Below are 21079 nucleotides of genomic sequence, written 5' to 3' on the forward strand. Positions count from 1 at the left end.
AGCCATCGGCTCTGACAACATTCCAGAATAGTACTTAATACCCAGAACTAGCTGCACCCCCGGGCAAGCTTTTCCAGTATGGCTACAATGCTGGCATCCAGCCAACAATGTAGAAAATTGCCCAGGTATGTCCAGTGCATGAAAAGCAGGACAAATCCACTTGACCAGTTATTGCCCATCAGTTTACTCTCGATTATCAGTAAAGTGATGGAAGGGATTGTCAACCAAGCTATCAAGTTGTACTTGCAAAAGGATAATCTGCTCACTGAGGCTTGGGCTTTGCCAGGGCCACTCAGCTCTTGACCTCACTACAGCCTTGAATTTCATAGGTCAAATGCGAATTACAGCCCTTGACATCAGGGCCTCATTTGACGAAACGCAGGATCGAGGAGTCCTCACAAAATTGACGTCAATGAGAATCGAGAAAATACTCTCAATTGTATGGAGTCATACCTGACACAAAGGAAGATGATGTGGTTGTTGGAGTTCAGTTTTTTCAGCTCCAGGACATCTCTACAGGAGGTCCTCAGAGTCATGTTCAAGCACTTTAAGCTGTTTCATCAATGCTTACCTCCATTGTAAGGATAAAAGTGGAAATGCTCCCCAATGATTGCACAATATTCAGCACCATTCACAACTCCTCATATACTGAAACCAGTCATATCCATATGCAGCAAAATCTAGACAATATCCAGACTTGGGCTGATAATTGGCAAGTGAAATTCATGCCACACAAATAATGACCATGTCCAACAACAGTACTCACCCCTGCCTCCCAAAAGCCTGTCTACTATCTACAAAGGGTAAGTTAGTGCTTGATGAAATGTTTTGACATCATTCAGGAAAAAGTAGCCCAGTTGATTGACATTTCATCCACGACCATTAAAATTCACTCCTTTCACCACTGACAAACAGTGACAGAAGTGCATATTCTTTACAAATATGAAATGCAGTAGCTTACGAAGGCTCCTCCAAAAACATTTTGCCAACCAATGACCTCTACCATTGAGAACAAGCACAGTGTATCACCATTCCTTCTCTGTTACTGGGTCAAAGTCCTGAAATTCCCTTCTTCATCGCACTGTGTGTGTCCCTATTCTCCAAGTACTGCAATGGTTCAAGAAGATGGCCTACCACCACCTTCTCCATATTAATAAGAAGCAGTCAATAAATGTAGACCAAGCCGGTCATGTCCACATCCCATGAACAAATAACAAGACTCTTCTGCTGTTTGAAGTACATATAGTTTATTTTGATATTTGGTATTCTCCATGTTGAAGTTTATCTTTAACATTAAGTGTTACATGCCATAGACCATATAATTGCACTTCTATCAGCAACAGAAGGCTCACCTTGTGATACTATTGCTATATTTCTGATGGCATCTACTTTGAGATGTTCATGAGATGTTAATTAATAGAAATAGCTTGTCAAAACATTAGGTCTGGATCACCAATTTCTATCAGTAAACTTTGGGTAATTCTTCTACTGGAGATTGTTCTCTTTTGTTTTACTTTGGCTGTGTCCTGCTTCAGCACATCTTCTGAAAGTGAACAATTAAAGCATTTGGTTTAAATATCTGAGAACTGTTTGAGCCAGTGAGCTCTCTCTTTTCCACTACATTTATAAAGAAGTTTAGTGTCCAGCATCTGTTCTAACCAACATATTGGCTTGAATCACGTTTATACTTCCATAACTTGTGAATTGAATGAATTTTGATGATCTTCTGTGCTAGGTTTGATCTTCTCCTCTTGGGATTAATCTGTGTTTGTTCTGGACCTCTGCTTCACTCACCATCTGAATGGTTTTCTTTAATGTTAGGTCTTCTTTGGACTGTGATAAATATACAAAGACTCACCATGCAATTGCCTCTCATGAATTTTGACTTTAAATCACCATCATTGCATCTCTGTAGAGATCATGAATACTCACCTATGGATTCCCTTGGCCAATTAACTTTTCACTGAAAAACTGGTCTTTCAACAACTTTTTAATTTGAGCTTGAAATAATTGTCAAATATTCTCAGTACCTATTCAGTCATTCTTGAGGGCTATGTGGTCTGGTTGAATGCATATAGCCACTTTCTTGTCTAAGAGGAAGAGTGTCTTATAGTAAATAAAATCCAGTTTATGGCATGTCTGCAGATGTTTGCATATTACAAGTATATGGTAATAAATAGATATTTCATGGTATTTCAGTTGAGTATTTATTGGTTGGTGGACAAGTGGACTCTGATTGTTATAGACATTGTCATAAAGACTATAAGAGTTAATGATGATGACTGATAGTTAAATGCTAAGCTTTGTTTAAATTTTAACGAAGGCTGGTATATTCTGATTATTTAAGGCAGTACCCTGAGAAATGAACCAGATAATGACTGTCGCCTATTTTATTGCACTAAAATAGGCGCAATATGTGTACACTTTTTTTCTGTCAGGGTCCTGCGTATTGATGTGTAGCTTCCGACATATTATGCAGAGACGCCACTTGGCAATCCTAAATTGGTTATCATACTTCATACACTCAGAATTGTGCAATAAGTGTTGCTCATTTGTGTCCATTTTCATCCATATGATATACATTATTACAGAGATTGTTAAGAATATCAGTTTTAGGACTGATTCCTTCAAGATCCTTAATTTCTCTCTCCACCACTCTTCATGACATTATCACTGTGGGTGATAACTATGGTATTCAATTAATATTAACTATTTCAGACCTTTCCAGACCTATTTACACAGTGAGGGGCCATGTTGACAGTGGATCAACCATTTTCATTGCAGCTCATGGAGTGCACCACATGGCATGAACTTGCCGTGAGTGAGAATATCATTTAATGTCTAAGACAGTCTCATCATCTGACAAGCCATTTTGAAATTTTCAGGTCCCATTAATTTCCTCTCCTAAACACTCACAATTGAAGATATGTTCAGGTGAATGAGTGAGACACCCAACTACCTCCACTGCAGTAGCCTTATTTGAAAGGGATCAGCATATGACCTTCAAGTAAGTTTTGTTCATAGACTCATAGAGTCATAGAGATGTACAGCATGGAAACAGACCCTTCGGTCCAACCCATCCATGTCGACCAGATATCCCAACCCAATCTAGTCCCACCTGCCAGCACCCGGCCCATATCCCTCCAAACCCTTCCTATTGACTTATCCATCCGAATGCCTCTTAGATGTTGCAATTGTACCAGCCTCCACCACTTCCTCTGACAGCTCATTCCATACATGAACCATCCTCTGTGTGAAAAGGTTGCCCTTTAGGTCTCTTTAATATCTTTCCCCTCTCACCCTAAACTTATGCCCTCTAGTTCTGGACTCCCCGACCCCAGGGAAAAGATGTTGCCTATTTACCCTATCCATGCCCCTCATAATTTTGTAAACCTCTATAAGGTCACCCCTCAGCCTCCAATGCTCCAGGGAAAACAGCCCCAGCCTGTTCAGCCTCTCCCTGTTGCTCAAATCCTTCAACCCTGGCAACATCCTTGTAAATCTTTTCTGAACCCTTTCAAGTTTCACAACATCTTTCTGATAGGAAGGAGACCAGAATTGCACGCAATATTCCAACAGTGGCCTAACCAATGTCCTGTAGAGCTGCAACATGACCTCCCAACTCCTGTACTCAATACTCTGACCAATAAAGGAAAGCATACCAAATGTCTTCTTCACTATTCTATCAACCTGTGACTCCACTTTCAAGGAGCTATGAACCTGCAATGAACAAGGTCTCTTTGTTCAGCAACACTCCCTAGGACCTTACCATTAAATGTATAAGTCCTGCTGAGATTTGCTTTCCCAAAATGCAGCACCCCACATTTATCTAAATTAAACTCCATCTACCACTTCTCAGCCCATTGGCCCATCTGGTCAAGATCCTGTTGTAATCTGAGGTAACCCACTTCGCTGTCCACTACACCTCCAATTTTGGTGTCATCTTCAAACTTACCAACTGTATCTCTTATGCTCACATCCAAATTATTTATGTAAATAACAAAAAGTAGAAGACCCAGCACTGATCCTTGTGGCACTCCACTGGTCACAGGCCTCCAGTCTGAAGAACAACCCTCCACCACCAGCCTCTGTCTTCTACCTTTGAGCCAGTTCTCTATCCAAATGGCTAGTTCTTCCTGTATTCCATGAGATCTAACCTTGGCAATCAGTCTCCCATGGGGAACATTGTCGAATGCCTTACTGAAGTCCATATAGATCACATCTACTGCTCTGCCCTCATCAACCCTCTTTGTTACTTCCTCAAAAAACTCAAAAGTAAATGCAAGTATTGTTTTAATATAGGAGTTCTGCAAGGTTCATGGAGTTAGAAGAGAAATGTACTGGAGTTCAATAGAGTTTGAAGGCTTGTCTTATAGGAAGGATATTATTAAACTGAAGAGGGTTCAGAAGAGATTTACCAGGACGTTGCCAAGTATGGACGGTTTGAGTTATAAAGAAAGGCTAAATAAGCTGGGACTTTGTTCACTTGAATGTAAGAGGTTGAGATGCGACCTTATAGTAGTTTATAAAATAATGAGGAGTGCAGATAGTAGTTGTCTTAATGGTAGTTGTCTTTTTTCTGGGATAGGGGATTTCAAGATTGGGGCATAACCTTAAGGTGAGAGGATAGAGATTTGAAAAAGAGATGAAAGGCAAATTTTTTATGCAGATGGTGGTTCACACTGGATTGAACTTCCTGAGGAAGTGGTGCACATGGGTATTATACAATGTTTAAAAGACATGAATAGGAAAGTGTTTGAAGGTATATGGGCCAGAAGCAAGCAGGTGCGACTAGTTCAGTTTGCGATTCATTTGGAATGGACAAGTTTCCATGCTGTATGACTCTATGATTCTATGACTTATGGGGGAAGTGAACACAGTCCCTGGAGATGATAGGGATGTGGAGCACAATGAGCAGACAAGGAGTGGATTTTTAACAGAAGGTCACACACAATTAGAGCTTCTCAGACAACACTTACACCATAAGACAATAAGACCATAAGACGTATAAGTAGAATTACGCCATTTGGCCCATCGAGTCTGCTCCACCGATTCATCATGGCTGATTCATTTCTCAACCCCATTCTCTCACCTTCTCCCTATAACCCTTGATCCCATTGCCAAACAAGAACTTATCTATCTCTGTCTTAAATATACTCAATGACTTGACCGCCACAGCCCTCTGTAGCAATGATTTCCATAAATTCACCACCTTCTGGCTAAAGAAATTTCTCCTCATCTCAGTTCCTCCAAAGGATCTTGCCAAAACCCTTCACAATATTTCAAATGCAAAGTGACAGAGCTTTATACAGCCCCCGCCATTCACCCCTGCTGTTGTATTCTAGCCCTCTCAATATGAATGCCAACCTTGCATCTGGCTTCTAAACTGCCAAATGAACTTGCATGTTAATCTTTAAAAAATTCTGAATTAGGTCTCTTAAGTTTCTTTGTACTTCAGATATCTGAAGCTTTTTCCCATTTAGAAAACAATGTACACCCTTTTTCTTCTTACCAAAGTGCATAACCTCACTTCTCCCACATTGAATTCTATCTTGTTTGCTCACTCTCCTGGCCTGTCCAAGGTCTTCTGCATTAGAGTGGTGCTGGAAAAGCACAGCAGGTCAGGTAGCATCCAAGGAGCAGTTGCCTGACCTGCTGTGCTTTTCCAGCATCACTCTAATCCAGAATCTGGTTTCCAGCATCTGCAGCCCTTGTTTTACCAAGTTCTTCTGCAGCCTCCCTACATCCTCAAAACTACCTGTTAGAAACATAGAATCCCTACAGCGCAGATAGAGGCCATTTGACCCGTCTTCAATGACCCTCTGGAGTGCATGCCACCCAGATCCACCCACCCACTCCCCTGGCCTACTCCCGAAACCCTGTATTTAGCTTGGCTAATCCAGCAAACTTGCCTTTGGAGGAAACCCACATAGACACAGGGAGAACATGCAAACTCCACATGGATGGTCACCTAAAGCTGAAATTGAATCCTGGTCCCAGGCTCTGTGAGGCAGCAGTGCTAACTACTGTGCCATTCTGCAGTCCAATGTCTCTCCACCTATCTTTGTGTCTTCTGCAAACACAGCAACAATGTCCTCATTTCCTTCATCCGGATCATTAATGTACAACATGAGTAGTTGTAGTTGACCTCCATCGAACTCCAATAGTCACCAGCTGCCATCCTGAAAAAGTCCCCTTTATCCCCACTCTCTGCCTTCTGCCAGTCAGCCAATCCTTTATCCATGCGGGTACCCCGAACACTATGGGCTCTTATCCTATTTACCTATCCGTCCGGAAAGCATACTGCTGGAAGGACTCAACACTGAGTACTCCAATTTCAATAGCCTCCTTTTCCATCCCCCAACTCCCTTTCCAGCCCTAACCCTCCCCTCCACTCCTCCCAGCCATCTACTGGATTCATTCCTCCATTTACAAATCAGGTTGTACTCTCTGCCTGTCTTCACCACCCTGACCCCGCCACCCTCTTTATCTGCAGCTCCCCCTATACCCACCCTCAGTCATGAAGAAAGGTTACACCCAAAATGTCAACAGTAAATGGAAAAGTCCTGGGGAAAATTGACGTACAGAGAGATCTGGGTGCTCAGGTCCATTTTTCCCTGAAGGTGGCAACTCAGGTCAGTAAAGTGATCAAGAAGGCATATGGCATGCTTTCCTTCATTGGACGGGGTACTGTGTACAAGAGTTGACAGGTCATATTACAGTTGTATAGGACTTTGTTTCGGCTGCATTTGGAATACTGTGTACTGTTCTGGTCACATTACCAAAAGGATGTGGATGCTTTGCAGAGGGTGCAGAGGAGGTTCACTAGGATGTTGCTTGGTATGGAGGGTGGGAGCTGTGAAGAGAGTTTGAATAGATTAGGATTATTTTCTTTAGAAAGACAGTGGTTGAGGGGGGACCTGATAGAGTTCTACAAAATCATGGGAGGTATAGACAGGGTGGATAACAAGAAACTTTTTCCCAGAGTGTGGAACTTAATTACTAGGGGTCATGAGTTCAGAGTGAGAGGGGCAAGATATGTGTGGAGGGTGATGGGGGCCTGGAATGCGTTGCCAGTGGAGGTGATAGAAGTGGGAATGATTGCGTCATTTAAGATATATCTAGACAGATACATAAATGGGTAGGAAGCAAAGGGAAACAGATCTTTAGAAAATAGGCAGCAGGTTTAGATAGAGGATCTGGATTGGTGCAGGCTTGGAGGGCCGAAGGGCCTGTTCCTGTGCTGTAATTTTCATTGTTTGTTGTTCTTCGTTTTTTGTTCTCCATCTCCTGATGCTGCCTGGTGCTGTGTTCTTCCAGCCTCCTGCCTGTCTACTTCTTATCCTATTTAGCAGCCTCATGTGTGATACCTTGTCAAAGGCCTTCTGGAAATCTAAATAGTTCACTTAAAAACATAGAATATAGATGAGTGCTGCACAGGAATATGCCCTTTGCCCTAGCATGCCTGTACCAACCATTCCACTTCAGTCAGGATCAATGTTTCACAATTCTCCACTTTCCAAACAATCTACTGTGTGGCATCACAGTCTTCTTTTGGTCAAAATCCTGAAATAAAATCCACCAACAAAAACCTTTCCATAATTTATCTAGCAGCAAATCCAAAAAAACCAACAGAACTCAACTATTGAATGTTTTGAATCCAATTAGTGTCTGTATTGCAAGTATCTTTGCCTGCTTTACTCTGTAGGTATCCCAGTGGTGCAAATGTGTTGCTGGTCAAAGCACAGCAGGCCAGGCAGCATCTCAGGAATAGAGAATTCGACGTTTCGAGCATAAGCCCTTCATCAGGAATAAGAGAGAGAGCCAAGCAGGCTAAGATAAAAGGTAGGGAGGAGGGACTAGGGGGAGGGGCGATGGAGGTGGGATAGGTGGAAGGAGGTCAAGGTGAGGGTGATAGGCCGGAGTGGGGTGGGGGCGGAGAGGTCAGGAAGAGGATTGCAGGTTAGGAGGGCGGTGCTGAGTTGAGGGAACCGACTGAGACAAGGTGGGGGGAGGGGAAATGAGGAAACTAGAGAAATCTGAATTCATACCTTGTGGTTGGAGGGTTCCCAGGCGGAAGATGAGGCGCTCCTCCTCCAGCCGTCGTGTTGTTGTGTTCTGCCGGTGGAGGAGTCCAAGGACCTGCATGTCCTCGGTGGAGTGGGAGGGAGAGTTAAAGTGTTGAGCCACGGGGTGATTGGGTTGGTTGGTTCGGGCGGCCCGGAGGTGTTCTCTGAAGCGTTCCGCAAGTAAGCGGCCTGTCTCACCAATATAGAGGAGGCCACATCGGGTGCAGCGGATGCAATAGATGATGTGTGTGGAGGTACAGGTGAACTTGTGGCGGATATGGAAGGATCCCTTGGGGCCTTGGAGGGAAGTGAGTGTGGAGGTGTGGGCGCAAGTTTTACATTTCCTGCGATTGCAGGGGAAGGTGCCGGGGGTGGAGGTTGGGTTGGTGGGGGTGTGGATCTGACGAGGGAATCACGAAGGGAGTGGTCCTTGCGGAATGCTGATAGGGGAGGGGAGGGAAATATATCCTTGGTGGTGGGGTCCGTTTGGAGGTGGCGGAAATGGCGGCGGATGATACGTTGTATGCGGAGGTTGGTGGGGTGGTAGGTGAGAACCAGTGGGGTTCTGTCTTGGTGGCGGTTGGAGGAGCGGGGCTCAAGGGCGGAGGAGCGGGAAGTGGAGGAGATGCGGTGGAGGTATCCCAGTGGCTACAGTATAAAAACAAGAACTAAAAACAAAGAACAGCACAGCACAGGGACAGGTCCTTCGGCCCATCAAGCCTGCGCCAAAACATAATGTCTTTCTAAACTAAAATCCTGTTGCCTCCTAGTGGTCTGTATCCCTCTATTTCCTGCTTATTTTTATATCTGGCAAGATGCATCTTAAACATTGTTATTGTATCTGCTTCTCTCATCTCCACTGGTAGCACATGACAGGCATTTACTACCCTTTGTTTAAAAAACTTGCCTCTTACATCTCCTTTAAATTTTCCCCCTTTTACCTTAAACGCAGTCCCGTAGTGGCATTTCTACCTTGGGAAAAAGACTCCAGCTATCCATTCTATCCATGCCAACATAACTTTGTTATAGAGTCATAGAGTCATAGAGATGTACAGCATGGAAACAGACCCTTCGGTCCAACCCGTCCATGCCGACCAGATATCCCAATCCAATCTAGTCCCACCTGCCAGCACCCGGCCCATATCCCTCCAAACCCTTCCTATTCATATACCCATCCAAATGCCTCTTAAATGTTGCAATTGTACTAGCCTCCACCACTTCCTCTGGCAGCTCATTCCATGCCCATACCACACACTGTGTGAAAAAGTTGTCCCGTAGGTCTCTTTTATATCTTTCCCTTCTCACCATAAACCTACGCCCTCTAGGTCTGGACTTTCCAACCCCAGGGAAAAGACTTTGCCTATTTACCCTATCCATGCCCCTCATAATTTTGTAAACCCCTATAAGGTCACCCCCTCAGCCTCCGACGCTCCACGGAAAACAGCCCCAGCCTGTTCAGCCTCTCTCTATAACTCAAATCCTCTAACCCTAGCAACTTCCTTGTAAATCTTTTCTGAACCCTTTTAAGTTTCACAACATCTTTCCAATAGGAAGGAGACCAAAATTGCACGCAATAATCCAACATGGCCTAACCAATATCCTGTACAGCTGCAACATGACCTCCCAACTCCTGTATTCAGTACTCTGACCAATAAAAGAAAGCAGACCAAACGCCTTTTTCACTATCTTATCTACCTGTGACTCCACTTTCAAGGAGCTATGAACCTGCACTCCAAGGTCTCTTTGTTCAGCAACACTCCCTAGGACCTTACCATTAAGTGTATAAGTCCTGCTAAGATTTGCTTTCCCAAAATGCAGCACCTCGCATTTATCTGAATTAAACTCCATCTGCCACTTCTCAGCCCGTTGGCCCATCTGGTCAAAAGCCTGTTGTAATCTGAGGTAACCTTCTTTACTATCCACTACATCTCCAATTTTGGTGTCATCTGCAAACTTACTAACTGTACCTCTTATGCTCGCATCCAAATCATTTATGTAAATGACAAAAAGTAGAGGACCCAGCACCGATCCTTGTGGCACTCCACTGGTCAAAGGCCTCCATTCTGAAAAACAACCCTCTACCACCATCTTCTGTCTTCTACCTTTGACCCTGTTCTGTATTAACCACTGAGTAAAAAATGAGGTCTGCAGATGCTGGAGATCACAGCTGCAAATGTGTTGCTGGTCAAAGCACAGCAGGCCAGGCAGCATCTCAGGAATAGAGAATTCGACATTTCGAGCATAAGCCCTTCATCAGGAATAAGAGAGAGAGAGCCAAGCAGGCTAAGATAAAAGGTAGGGAGGAGGGACTAGGGGGAGGGGCGATGGAGGTGGGATAGGTGGAAGGAGGTCAAGGTGAGGGTGATAGGCCGGAGTGGGGTGGGGGCGGAGAGGTCAGGAAGAGGATTGCAGGTTAGGAGGGCGGTGCTGAGTTGAGGGAACCGACTGAGACAAGGTGGGGGGAGGGGAAATGAGGAAGCTGGAGAAATCTGAATTCATACCTTGTGGTTGGAGGGTTCCCAGGCGGAAGATGAGGCGCTCCTCCTCCAGCCGTCGTGTAGTTGTGTTCTGCCGGTGGAGGAGTCCAAGGACCTGCATGTCCTCGGTGGAGTGGGAGGGGGAGTTAAAGTGTTGAGCCACGGGGTGATTGGGTTGGTTGGTTCGGGCGGTCCGGAGGTGTTCTCTGAAGCGTTCCGCAAGTAAGCGGCCTGTCTCACCAATATAGAGGAGGCCACATCGGGTGCAGCGGATGCAATAGATGATGTGTGTGGAGGTACAGGTGAACTTGTGGCGGATATGGAAGGATCCCTTGGGGCCTTGGAGGGAAGTGAGTGTGGAGGTGTGGGCGCAAGTTTTACATTTCCTGCGGTTGCAGGGGAAGGTGCCGGGGTGGAGGTTGGGTTGGTGGGGGTGTGGATCTGACAAGGGAGTCACGAAGGGAGTGGTCCTTGCGGAACGCTGATAGGGGAGTGGAGGGAAATATATCCTTGGTGGTGGGGTCCGTTTGGAGGTGGCGGAAATGGCGGCGGATGATACGTTGTATGCGCAGGTTGGTGGGGTGGTAGGTGAGAACCAGTGGGGTTCTGTCTTGGTGGCGGTTGGAGGAGCGGGGCTCAAGGGCGGAGGAGCGGGAAGTGGAGGAGATGCGGTGGAGGGCATCGTCGATCACGTCTGGGGGGAATCTGCGGTCCTTGAAGAAGGAGGCCATCTGGGCTGTGCGGTGTTGGAATTGGTCCTCCTGGGAGCAGATGCGGCGGAGACGAAGGAATTGGGAATATGGGATGGCGTTTTTACAGGGGGCAGGGTGGGAGGAGGTGTAGTCCAGGTAGCTGTGGGAGTCAGTCGGTTTATAATAGATGTCTGTGTTGAGTCGGTCGCCCGAGATAGAAATGGAAAGGTCTAGGAAGGGGAGGGAGGAGTCTGAGACAGTCCAGGTGAATTTCAGGTCGGGATGGAAGGTGTTTGTAAAGTTGATGAACTGTTCAACCTCCTCGTGGGAGCACGAGGCAGCGCCGATACAGTCATCGATGTAGCGGAGGAAAAGGTGGGGGGTGGTGCCAGTGTAGTTGCGGAAGATGGACTGTTCCACATATCCTACGAAGAGGCAGGCATAGCTGGGGCCCATGCGGGTGCCCATGGCAACTCCTTTAGTTTGGAGGAAGTGGGAGGATTGAAAAGAGAAGTTATTCAGGGTGAGGACCAGTTCAGTCAGTCGAAGGAGGGTGTCAGTGGAAGGGTACTGGTTGGTGCGGCGGGAAAGGAAGAAGCGGAGGGCTTTGAGTCCTTCGTGATGGGGGATGGAGGTGTACAGGGACTGGATGTCCATAGTGAAAATAAGGCGTTGGGGACCGGGGAAGCGAAAATCCTGGAGGAGGTGGAGGGCGTGGGTGGTGTCCCGAACGTAGGTGGGGAGTTCTTGGACTAAAGGGGACAGGACCGTGTCGAGGTATTGGGAGATGAGTTCGGTGGGGCAGGAGCAGGCTGAGACAATGGGTCGGCCGGGGCAGGCAGGTTTGTGGATTTTGGGCAGGAGGTAGAAACGGGCTTCGGTGGGGCAGGAGCAGGCTGAGACAATGACTCCCTTGTCAGATCCACACCCCCCACCAACCCAACCTCCACCCCCGGCACCTTCCCCTGCAACCGCAGGAAATGTAAAACTTGCGCCCACACCTCCACACTCACTTCCCTCCAAGGCCCCAAGGGATCCTTCCATATCCGCCACAAGTTCACCTGTACCTCCACACACATCATCTATTGCATCCGCTGCACCCGATGTGGCCTCCTCTATATTGGTGAGACAGGCTGCTTACTTGCGGAACGCTTCAGAGAACACCTCTGGGCCGCCCGAACCAACCAACCCAATCACCCCGTGGCTCAACACTTTAACTCCCCCTCCCACTCCACCGAGGACATGCAGGTCCTTGGACTCCTCCACCGGCAGAACACAACTACACGACGGCTGGAGGAGGAGCGCCTCATCTTCCGCCTGGGAACCCTCCAACCACAAGGTATGAATTCAGATTTCTCCAGCTTCCTCATTTCCCCTCCCCCCACCTTGTCTCAGTCGGTTCCCTCAACTCAGCACCGCCCTCCTAACCTGCAATCCTCTTCCTGACCTCTCCGCCCCCACCCCACTCCGGCCTATCACCCTCACCTTGACCTCCTTCCACCTATCCCACCTCCATCGCCCCTCCCCCTAGTCCCTCCTCCCTACCTTTTATCTTAGCCTGCTTGGCTCTCTCTCTCTTATTCCTGATGAAGGGCTTATGCTCGAAACGTCGAATTCTCTATTCCTGAGATGCTGCCTGGCCTGCTGTGCTTTGACCAGCAACACATTTGCAGCTGTATTAACCACTAACAGCTTGCCCCTCAGCCTCCAACATTCAAGTGAAAACAAATTGACTTTGTCCTGTCTCTCTTCATAGTTAACACCCTCCAAAACAGACAACTGCCTGGTATGCCTTTTCTGCACCCTCTCATATGCTTCCACATCTTTCTGATGGTGTGGTGAGCAGAACTGTACTCAAATAAATTGTCAAAGGCCATAACTTTCAATTACAAAGAAAGCAGATGGCCTTATAGGATGACCATGAAGCAGCTCAGGGATTTGAGTGTCTGCTTCCAGAATTCGGACTGCAGCCCTTCATATGGTCAGCCATAGTCTCAGCTGGCTGGCTAGCTGGCTAAAGGGCAATGGTGGTGAGACTGGCAGAATGGCAGAGGTGAGAGTGCAAACATTATAGTGAAAGAGGACAACAGTTTCAAGCTTGGCAGCACCACTGTCAGGAGAGGTCATACTTTGAAGTTCTGCATGACTCCTCCATGCTCTTTAGCAGTGTCAAACAGACCTGCTAGTGCAGTGAGTATCATGTTTATCAGTTTTTCCCCCAATATCACCCTCATTTGCATCTTGTGCAATAGAACTCATTTGAACTTGACTCTCCAGGGAGTTGGCATACAGTACTCTCCTTCTGGTCTGGCAGTTAGCCAATCATGCCCAGTGCTCACCATGTACTTGGATAGGTTGACCCAAAGTGGCCCAGTTGATTGGCAGCCTATCCATGTTAATCCAACCTCACACCATTGTCTCAGGGAGGTAGTGGTGTCATGGTAATTTCACTAGACTGGCACTCTTAAGAACCCAGGCCAAAGTTCTGGGAACATGGGTTTGAACCTCACCATAGCAGGTGCTGAAAATTGAATTTAATAAGATCTGGAACAGGGAGCTGGCCTCATGCAACTATTAAAACCAACCTGGCTTATTAATGTCCTTTAGGGAAAGAAGTTTGCCATTCTTACCTGGTTTGTCCAATATGTGAATTGAGACTCACGACAGTGTACTTGATCCTTAATTGCCCTCTGGGTAATTAGGGGTGGGTAATAAATGCTATCCAGTGACACAAATATCCTATGAATGAATAAAAAAATTGTTAAATGCGGTGTGTGTCTAAGCCTATGACTGTGAGTGCCTGATAAATGATAGTACTTCTTCCTTAGATGCCCATTGTAACTCTCATCAGTTCTTATGGAGCTGCCGTGACTGGTTAGGAAGCAGTTCTTGGATATTTGAAAACATAAATGCAGAAGGGGAGGGTTGGCATTAGAAAGGAGCATTGGAGAAGAAAGCAAGTTCCCTATGGCCACACCATCTGAAGTTTTCACATTTTGCCAGAAAATGGAATAAGGGTGAGCTGGAAGTCGGACAAAAGTTTAAGGCAGATGCATTCCATCTTCTTGAATATTCAGGTGGCCTAGTGGCTCAATGGTTAGCACTGCTGCCTCGCAGCGCCAAGGACCCAGGTTTGATTCCAGCCTTGGGTCACTGTCTGTGTAGTCTGCTCATTCTCCTTCTGTCTGCAAGGGTTTCCTTTGGGAGCTCTGGTTTCCACCCACAGTCCAAAAGTGTGCAGATTAGATGGGTTGGCCATTGTGAAATATGGGGTTACAGGGATAGAGTTGGAAACTGGATCTGGGTGAAATACTCTTCTGAGGGTCAGTACGGACTGAAAGGCCTCTTTCTGCACTGTATGAATTCTATGATTCTTTTCAGTAATGTAGAATGTTACAGCCTCTATAATAGCTATCTACATGAGAGAGAACAGAATTTTCAGGAAGGCACAGGTGTCTCCCTGTGGCTCTGATCTGCTCTGTCTTTCTGCAAGTTGTTTTATCTGTCAAGAAGGAAAAGAATGCCAGGGATTATCCCCGGGTGCTTTGCCAGCCAGGTTAAATAGCTGCAGGTATGTGGAAGCAGCAAGAGGTCGGTCAGTGTGAGGATGAGGTGGAATATCTGAATGTTAGGCCTTTTTCCTCAATGCTAGATGTGCTGGTAGATGAGTGATGATGTTGTGGTGCCTTGGGCAGTGCGAGAGGTTAGTGCTGCCATTGGTAAAAGATGTGTTCATTGACCTTGTCACATGTGACATCACAAAAGCCCTGGTGGTGCTAGGCCCTCTGAATAAGACTCTGGAATTGCCCTCCACGACCACTCTCACAAGACATGCCTTGGTATTCCCCAGCTCTCTCCAAAAATACTGCCTTCCAGCTCTTTTCCACCTTGCGCATCAATGCCTCCAGCACCAAAATGGAAAACGTTGGAGCCTTTCCTCTTGGCTGTTGCTTGGCCTACATTCTTTAGCATGAAACCCCAACAACTGGAAAGCTTTTGCATTTCAAATTCATTATTCCTTTGGAGTTATGTTTTGTTACCAGAGTAGGGGGAAAAAATAAACAACTCATCAAAATGTTGCCCTCTGAGATTGGCAAATGGGGGGTGGGTGGGGGCTAGTGTAACCTTGCACCTTCTGTGTAATGTTCCTCATTCTGGGAATGTGGAATATGCTTGCTGTGTTATTATAGCCTCCCTACTCCTCCCCATCAGCAGGTGGACGAACGCGTTTGGGCTCCCATTCCCTGTTGGAGCTGAGCAGAGGGATGGCGGGGCAGCAAAAGCTCCTGGCGCCCGGGGGCACCGCTCAGCGCCCGCGGGCATCTCTCTGCCGCTGCTCGTGAGTGAGCCGAGCCTTGGGCTCTTCCACCAATCCCAGCACGAGGGTGTGTGCGCGCGGCCGGCGCATTGGAAGGAGGAAGTCGAGCGGGGAGAGATGTACAACCGCAGGGAGTCCAAGTGCAGCCTGCACATGGAGCAGGAACTGCCGGGCTGTGTCTACCGCCAGCGAGGAGAAGGGATACAGGTAGGAGAGAACTGACAGCCAACTCCGCCAACTTGGCTCTTACCCGCCGTGTTACAGCATGCAGCCAGCACCCACCCTCGCTCCTTGGTGTGGGGATTGTCAGAGCGAACAGGAGAACATTTTTTTTTAAAAAATGAGATGGAAAGTCAAGCCCTGATTATTTTTGCCCTTGTCATTGGTAGGAGGCACCTGTTGCCTCGGCTGCAGTCTGCGTCCGGTCATTGCTGCGTGAAGTTCAGTGTCTGGGCGAAATGGTTTCGACAGCCCATCTGCTAATATCGAACTATGTCTGAAAATTAAACCAGATATCGTTCATATCCAAAGTTTCGCGAGCGCATTGCGCCTGTTGTTTTGTGGCGCTACAGAAGTCCGTAACACATTATTGTGGCTGTCAAGAACTATTACAAAGCAGTACTTTCTCCTGTAGTTCAGTGGCAATAGTGGAACGAAGCTTAAATTCTATACGACTGTAATCTGTTCAAGTAATATTGTAGTAAGAAACTATTTCTGTGACAATATGACTTTTATTCAGTTAGCTTCACATATTTTTCATATTCCAGCACTGGTTGCGGAATTGCTATACTATAGTGCCACACTATTTTTCTCCAATGTGTTCCATGAAAGTTTCGAAAAATGCATTTCTAGAGAAATAGATGGAGAGTTAGTTTTTTTTTCTTCTCTATTCGATTCACTCTCACGCGTGGGCATGAGAATGAGGAAGGTTAGTTCAGCATTTTGGGGAAGTCGTTCCAAACAACCTTTTGGTTGCCATTGTAGTACAGAGAATTTTATTGGAATTACTAATTTAAATTATTTTCGCATTCTCGCTGTTTATGGGCATCAGTTGTTGGTACAGATTTTGAGAGAGAAACTAAAATCAAATGGGATGCTCAAATTATTCCATTCCTACCAAGAATTTGAAAATTGAAAATGTTTTGTTAAATTAATCATTCTGTAAAAATACAGCAGTGCGGGAGGAGGAACTCAATTATTTCAAGGCTTGCTATTAGCCAAATTAGTATTCAGATATTTGCATAAAACTATTTTGTATATCTAGGCTATTTCTCAAGGTGGCAGGGCAGCAATGTAGAAATATTGGTCATTTACGATTGGGGGCATATTTATTTCAACATATTCTTTTATAATTTTTATGCCATTTGAGTCAACGTCTACCAGAGAAGTTAGTAAATGTTGGGGCCAGAGAATTACTATTTGACGAACCTCACAATTCAACAAATTCCTGGTTTTGCTTTTTAGTTTCATAACTGTTAAATATTCAACTGCATCAAATGTTCACAGACACTGTCAGAGATCAATCATTGGTAATCTGCAATCCTAGCAAAAACTGTGAAAAATTATTTGTACCCCACTAAATCTCAATCTCATATTCCCTTGTGTTTGCAGTTGCTTCAAAACCAGTGATTAGAACATAAAGTGTTACAGCAAAAGAGTAGCAGCTTCCCACCATTCGTTCCAAATCTGTGGAGCCATCTGTCAGTAAAACAGGAAGGCATGGGTTCCCTTTCTCTCCTGGACTTGTTTCGCTATTTTAGGGAGATTCACTTCTCCCTATGTAAGGGCTAACTGAAGAAATTGGTTACTGCCACATCTTGAAGTGAGGGACAGAGTCTAAAACTGCTGTTCTGCCCATCTGCTACTATATGAGGAGTATTCATTATTAATCGAGGCAGAGCTGTGCTGTTCAAATATGCAGTCCTGCTTGGGTAAATGAGACATTCTTCTGTAAATTGCTTCATTTTTGATTGCTGATTGTACAAGTGTCACAAAGCTGACTCAAGGTTCATCGATGCATGCTCAGTAAATTAGAGAGAACATAACTATAGATCAACCAGAGAATGAATTCTGTGCTTCTCTTCACATACAATGACCCAGGGCCATTTAATTTTCTGCTTAATTTTGTTGCAGTCAGTTTGCATTTTTGGGTTATTATAGAGTGGGAAATTAACAATAAATAACAAATTTCGTCAACCTCTGCCTGTAATGAAATTTCGATAAATCTTTGTAATCTGTGAGAGATCAGGGTCTCCTGTCAGATAATAATGTGTAGGTTTTTTTCAATAGTATTTGGAACTGAAGGAAGAAGGACATATTTTTGTCTATAGCTGATAGTGAGTTAGAATAGTAAGCAGTTTCGTTATCATCCATCCAGTAACTTATTACATTATTCCTCTTCCTCTCCCACCCACCCTACGATAGAACACAAGCAGAATATGGAAGCTGAAGAGGCACAGGACATTTCCCAGCTGTCAGGTGAGACAGGTAAATAGAATTTTTATAGTTACTCCATGTTATTATGCAGTTTTTTAAAAGTAAGACGTTTTTGCTCCTGATATTTTCATGTAAATTTTTTATGTGGTGTTGTGGGAAGTTAACCATACAAACTCTCCAGAATAACACACAGCATGGATGAACTTTTCCAAACTGTTGGACAATAATAAAGATGACAAGTGTACATGCCTGTATTAAAAAAAATTGGATAACATTTTTGAATCCATAGCAAAATCTAAGTAACTCCAGTTCCACAGTTTTCCTCAAGTATGATGTTTATTGAAAAGAGATTCATATTTGCAATACAGATAAAAACGGTGCATGATATTTGAGGGAATGGTACCTGGAATTGACTGTGTTATATAGAACAAAACATCACTTCTACTTTTGTGAGAATGTATGTTTGAAATTATTTCTGTATTTCCTTACTTTTGTGCAAAGTTTACTTTCTTAAAAGAAAAATCCATGAGCAGGGGAGATACATTTTGCTGAGCAATTTTCATGTGGCGAACTGAAAATTTTATTTAGGATTCATATTTAATTTGATCAAAAAGCTATTTGAAATACATTCTTTACGTTTTAAATATACTCATTTAATAAACTTTATCCAACCATAAGCTATGGAGCATTATCTGTTCAGTATCCTCTAGTTGAGCCTCATTTATCAGCAGCCCTGATATGCCTCTCAGTCATCTGGTATGGATGGGAGATATTTAATACGTTATTAGTGTCAGACACCCTCTCCCATAAGCAGACCACACAACCTGCAACTCTATTTCATGTTTCACGCAGTGTCTCATGTGCTGAAGTCCTCTCATTGATTGACATACACGCACACACACGCACGCACACACTCCCACACAAATATCACAATCTCTATTTGCTGTAGTTAAAATGTCATCTGCAAGCTGTAAAGATAAAATATAGAAACAACATACAAAATTTCAAAGCAATTCACTTTTTAAAACTTGGATATCCTTGAAGAATAATTGTATAATTCATTAATAGGCATGTAATATGACTAGTTGTAATTGCAGTTCAGGAGCCTGTCTTACTTCCCATGCATTAGTTATTCTACTAAGTCCAGGATCCTCCCAGCAGCTGCTTATCTTCTGCTCCAGATCTTGTAGCCAGCTGCTCATCTCCCTAGTTAAGGCACTCCTCTCTTGCTCTACATCTTTTCAGGACTTCTTGATCCCATGCAATTTGCAGGAGGAACGTTCTTTGGGTTACATTTCAATGACACAATCCCCTACTGGATTGAACTTTGGAAACAATTCTTTATTTTGTAACATTACAAAAACATTTCAGATCTGCTTTCTCATTCTAGAAGTAGATATCTGGAAACAAATACAAACCAATTACTAATTTAAATTAAGAGTTAAGTTCTTTAACAAAAATGAACGCTGGTCTGTATTCATTGAAAACTAAAATACTAAACTTGGTAAATAGATCTATTTACCCATGTTGGCAAAATACATGATTATTTTTCTTAACTCTCGTCCAGTATTTTTCTTCTTCAGCCTATATCCATCTTAGGTCTTTAATCTGTAGCCCTTTTTCTCTATTGGCCCATGCAATTTATTTTTAAAAGACCCTAGTATAACACCATCATGAAACCAACACGTTATTATGTGTTAAAATTGACAGTTGGAGGTGCAAAAGTCTTTTTTAGAAAAGATATGGTTAGCAGAGACATTGAGTCTGACCTTGCTGGGTGGCAAATGAACAGCACCCACTGTTTGTTTGATTTCCACATGTACTTTGACTTTCTGTGGGATTTTGCAAGACAAGTTGCTATCAGCAGGGTATCTAAATGGTCTGGTGCCCTTTTAAAGCAGCTGTGTCTCTCCTTGCTCTGGCAGCTTGAAGAATAATGTGGGTTTGAAGGAGCAATTCTTATTTAGAATTCAAGACCGAATCAGCTGTAGGAAGATTTTTAAGAAGTTAGGAAAGAAAAATTGAATTTAAAAAGGCAAGGAATCAGAGACTCAAAAATTAAACCTCAACTACAGATTTTTTTGAAAAGTGATTCCCCAACTATAACTTAAATTTTTAAAAAACTGAAGGAATTTTCAAGCGTGATTTCTTTTATCAGAGATTGTTTGGCCATATTTAAGACTTTTTTAAAAATATTGGAATGAATAGGCTTTAGCTTTTTTTTGGTGAATGTAGTCTGTATCTGCAACATCAACACAGAAAGTTATTGCTAATTAATATATTTTAATGGGTGTGTGATGTCTCAACAGTGTTTTGCAGGGGAGCAGAGCATCTTCAACAACAGCTTCTGGATTTTGTGTTTAACTGTATAACTGTGCATACTTATTGGAAGTAGCTGTCTGATTTATGTATAAAGTGGTGAGCACTGTTAGCCTTCACAGCAAAATTCAATCTATTGATGCAGAGTCAATTTCATGTGCTGTTTTGTATTAGAAATGCAGCTTTGACAATGGGTTGATAAAAGGAAAGGAAGATCTCATGCAAGTGTAGATTTTCATGTAACTTAATTTTCTGCTGATTACAGCTGAAAGGCAGCCACACTCTAAATGTTTTGTCTTAAAGTTAATTTTTCCAGAATTAAAGAGTAGCATTTTCAAAGTGGAATCAGCACAAAAGAAATTAAGCAGGCAGGCACCTGGAAAATTTTCTCTATTCATTAGAAGAGATTGTCCTTTAAATATTTTTTCCAGATTTTCCAAGCTACCCCTGTACAGTGAATATTTTTTTCTCAAATAAATGCTGTTGCTTTTGTCTTTCTGCTTTGATTTCTGGATGTCTGGTTCTGTGGTCCAAGCTATTGTTTTTGTCTCCTAAGTAAAACAAATTTGTGGTACACTGCACAAGTCACAAATTATGTAAATCAGTTTAAACACATTTAATTAAAAGATTGAAAGAACTGCACAAGTTGGAAATCAGAAACAAAAACAGAAATTGTTGGAAAACCTCACTATGTCTGGCAGCATCTGTGGAGAGAAATTGTTTTCAATCTTAAGTATGATATATGTATAAAGTAATACAATCATTGAA

General features: G+C 44.0%; 1 protein-coding gene and 1 long non-coding RNA gene across 5 annotated transcripts in view; one reads left to right on the forward strand and one right to left on the reverse strand.

Moving 5' to 3' along the window:
- Positions 1 to 1314: 1314 nt before the first annotated feature.
- LOC132816065 (uncharacterized) lies at positions 1315 to 15920 on the reverse strand. Its single transcript, XR_009644744.1, has 3 exons — positions 15807 to 15920; positions 13869 to 13977; positions 1315 to 1543 (listed from the first exon to the last, which is right to left on the reverse strand). It is a non-coding gene; the product is annotated as an uncharacterized LOC132816065 (long non-coding RNA).
- ikzf1 (IKAROS family zinc finger 1 (Ikaros)) overlaps positions 15660 to 21079 on the forward strand; it is an 85799-nt gene continuing 80379 nt past the window's right edge. For 3 of the 4 annotated variants that reach the window (XM_060825486.1, XM_060825490.1, XM_060825489.1), the window contains exons 1-2: positions 15660 to 15763; positions 17981 to 18043. In XM_060825486.1, the coding sequence (XP_060681469.1) occupies positions 17995 to 18043 (49 nt within the window). In that variant the 5' untranslated portion in view covers positions 15660 to 15763; positions 17981 to 17994. The remainder of the gene's footprint in view (positions 15764 to 17980; positions 18044 to 21079) is intronic. The other variant, XM_060825488.1, reaches the window with a different exon arrangement.

Source organism: Hemiscyllium ocellatum, chromosome 5, assembly GCF_020745735.1.
Source record: "Hemiscyllium ocellatum isolate sHemOce1 chromosome 5, sHemOce1.pat.X.cur, whole genome shotgun sequence".
Taxonomy (NCBI): Eukaryota; Metazoa; Chordata; class Chondrichthyes; order Orectolobiformes; family Hemiscylliidae; genus Hemiscyllium; species Hemiscyllium ocellatum.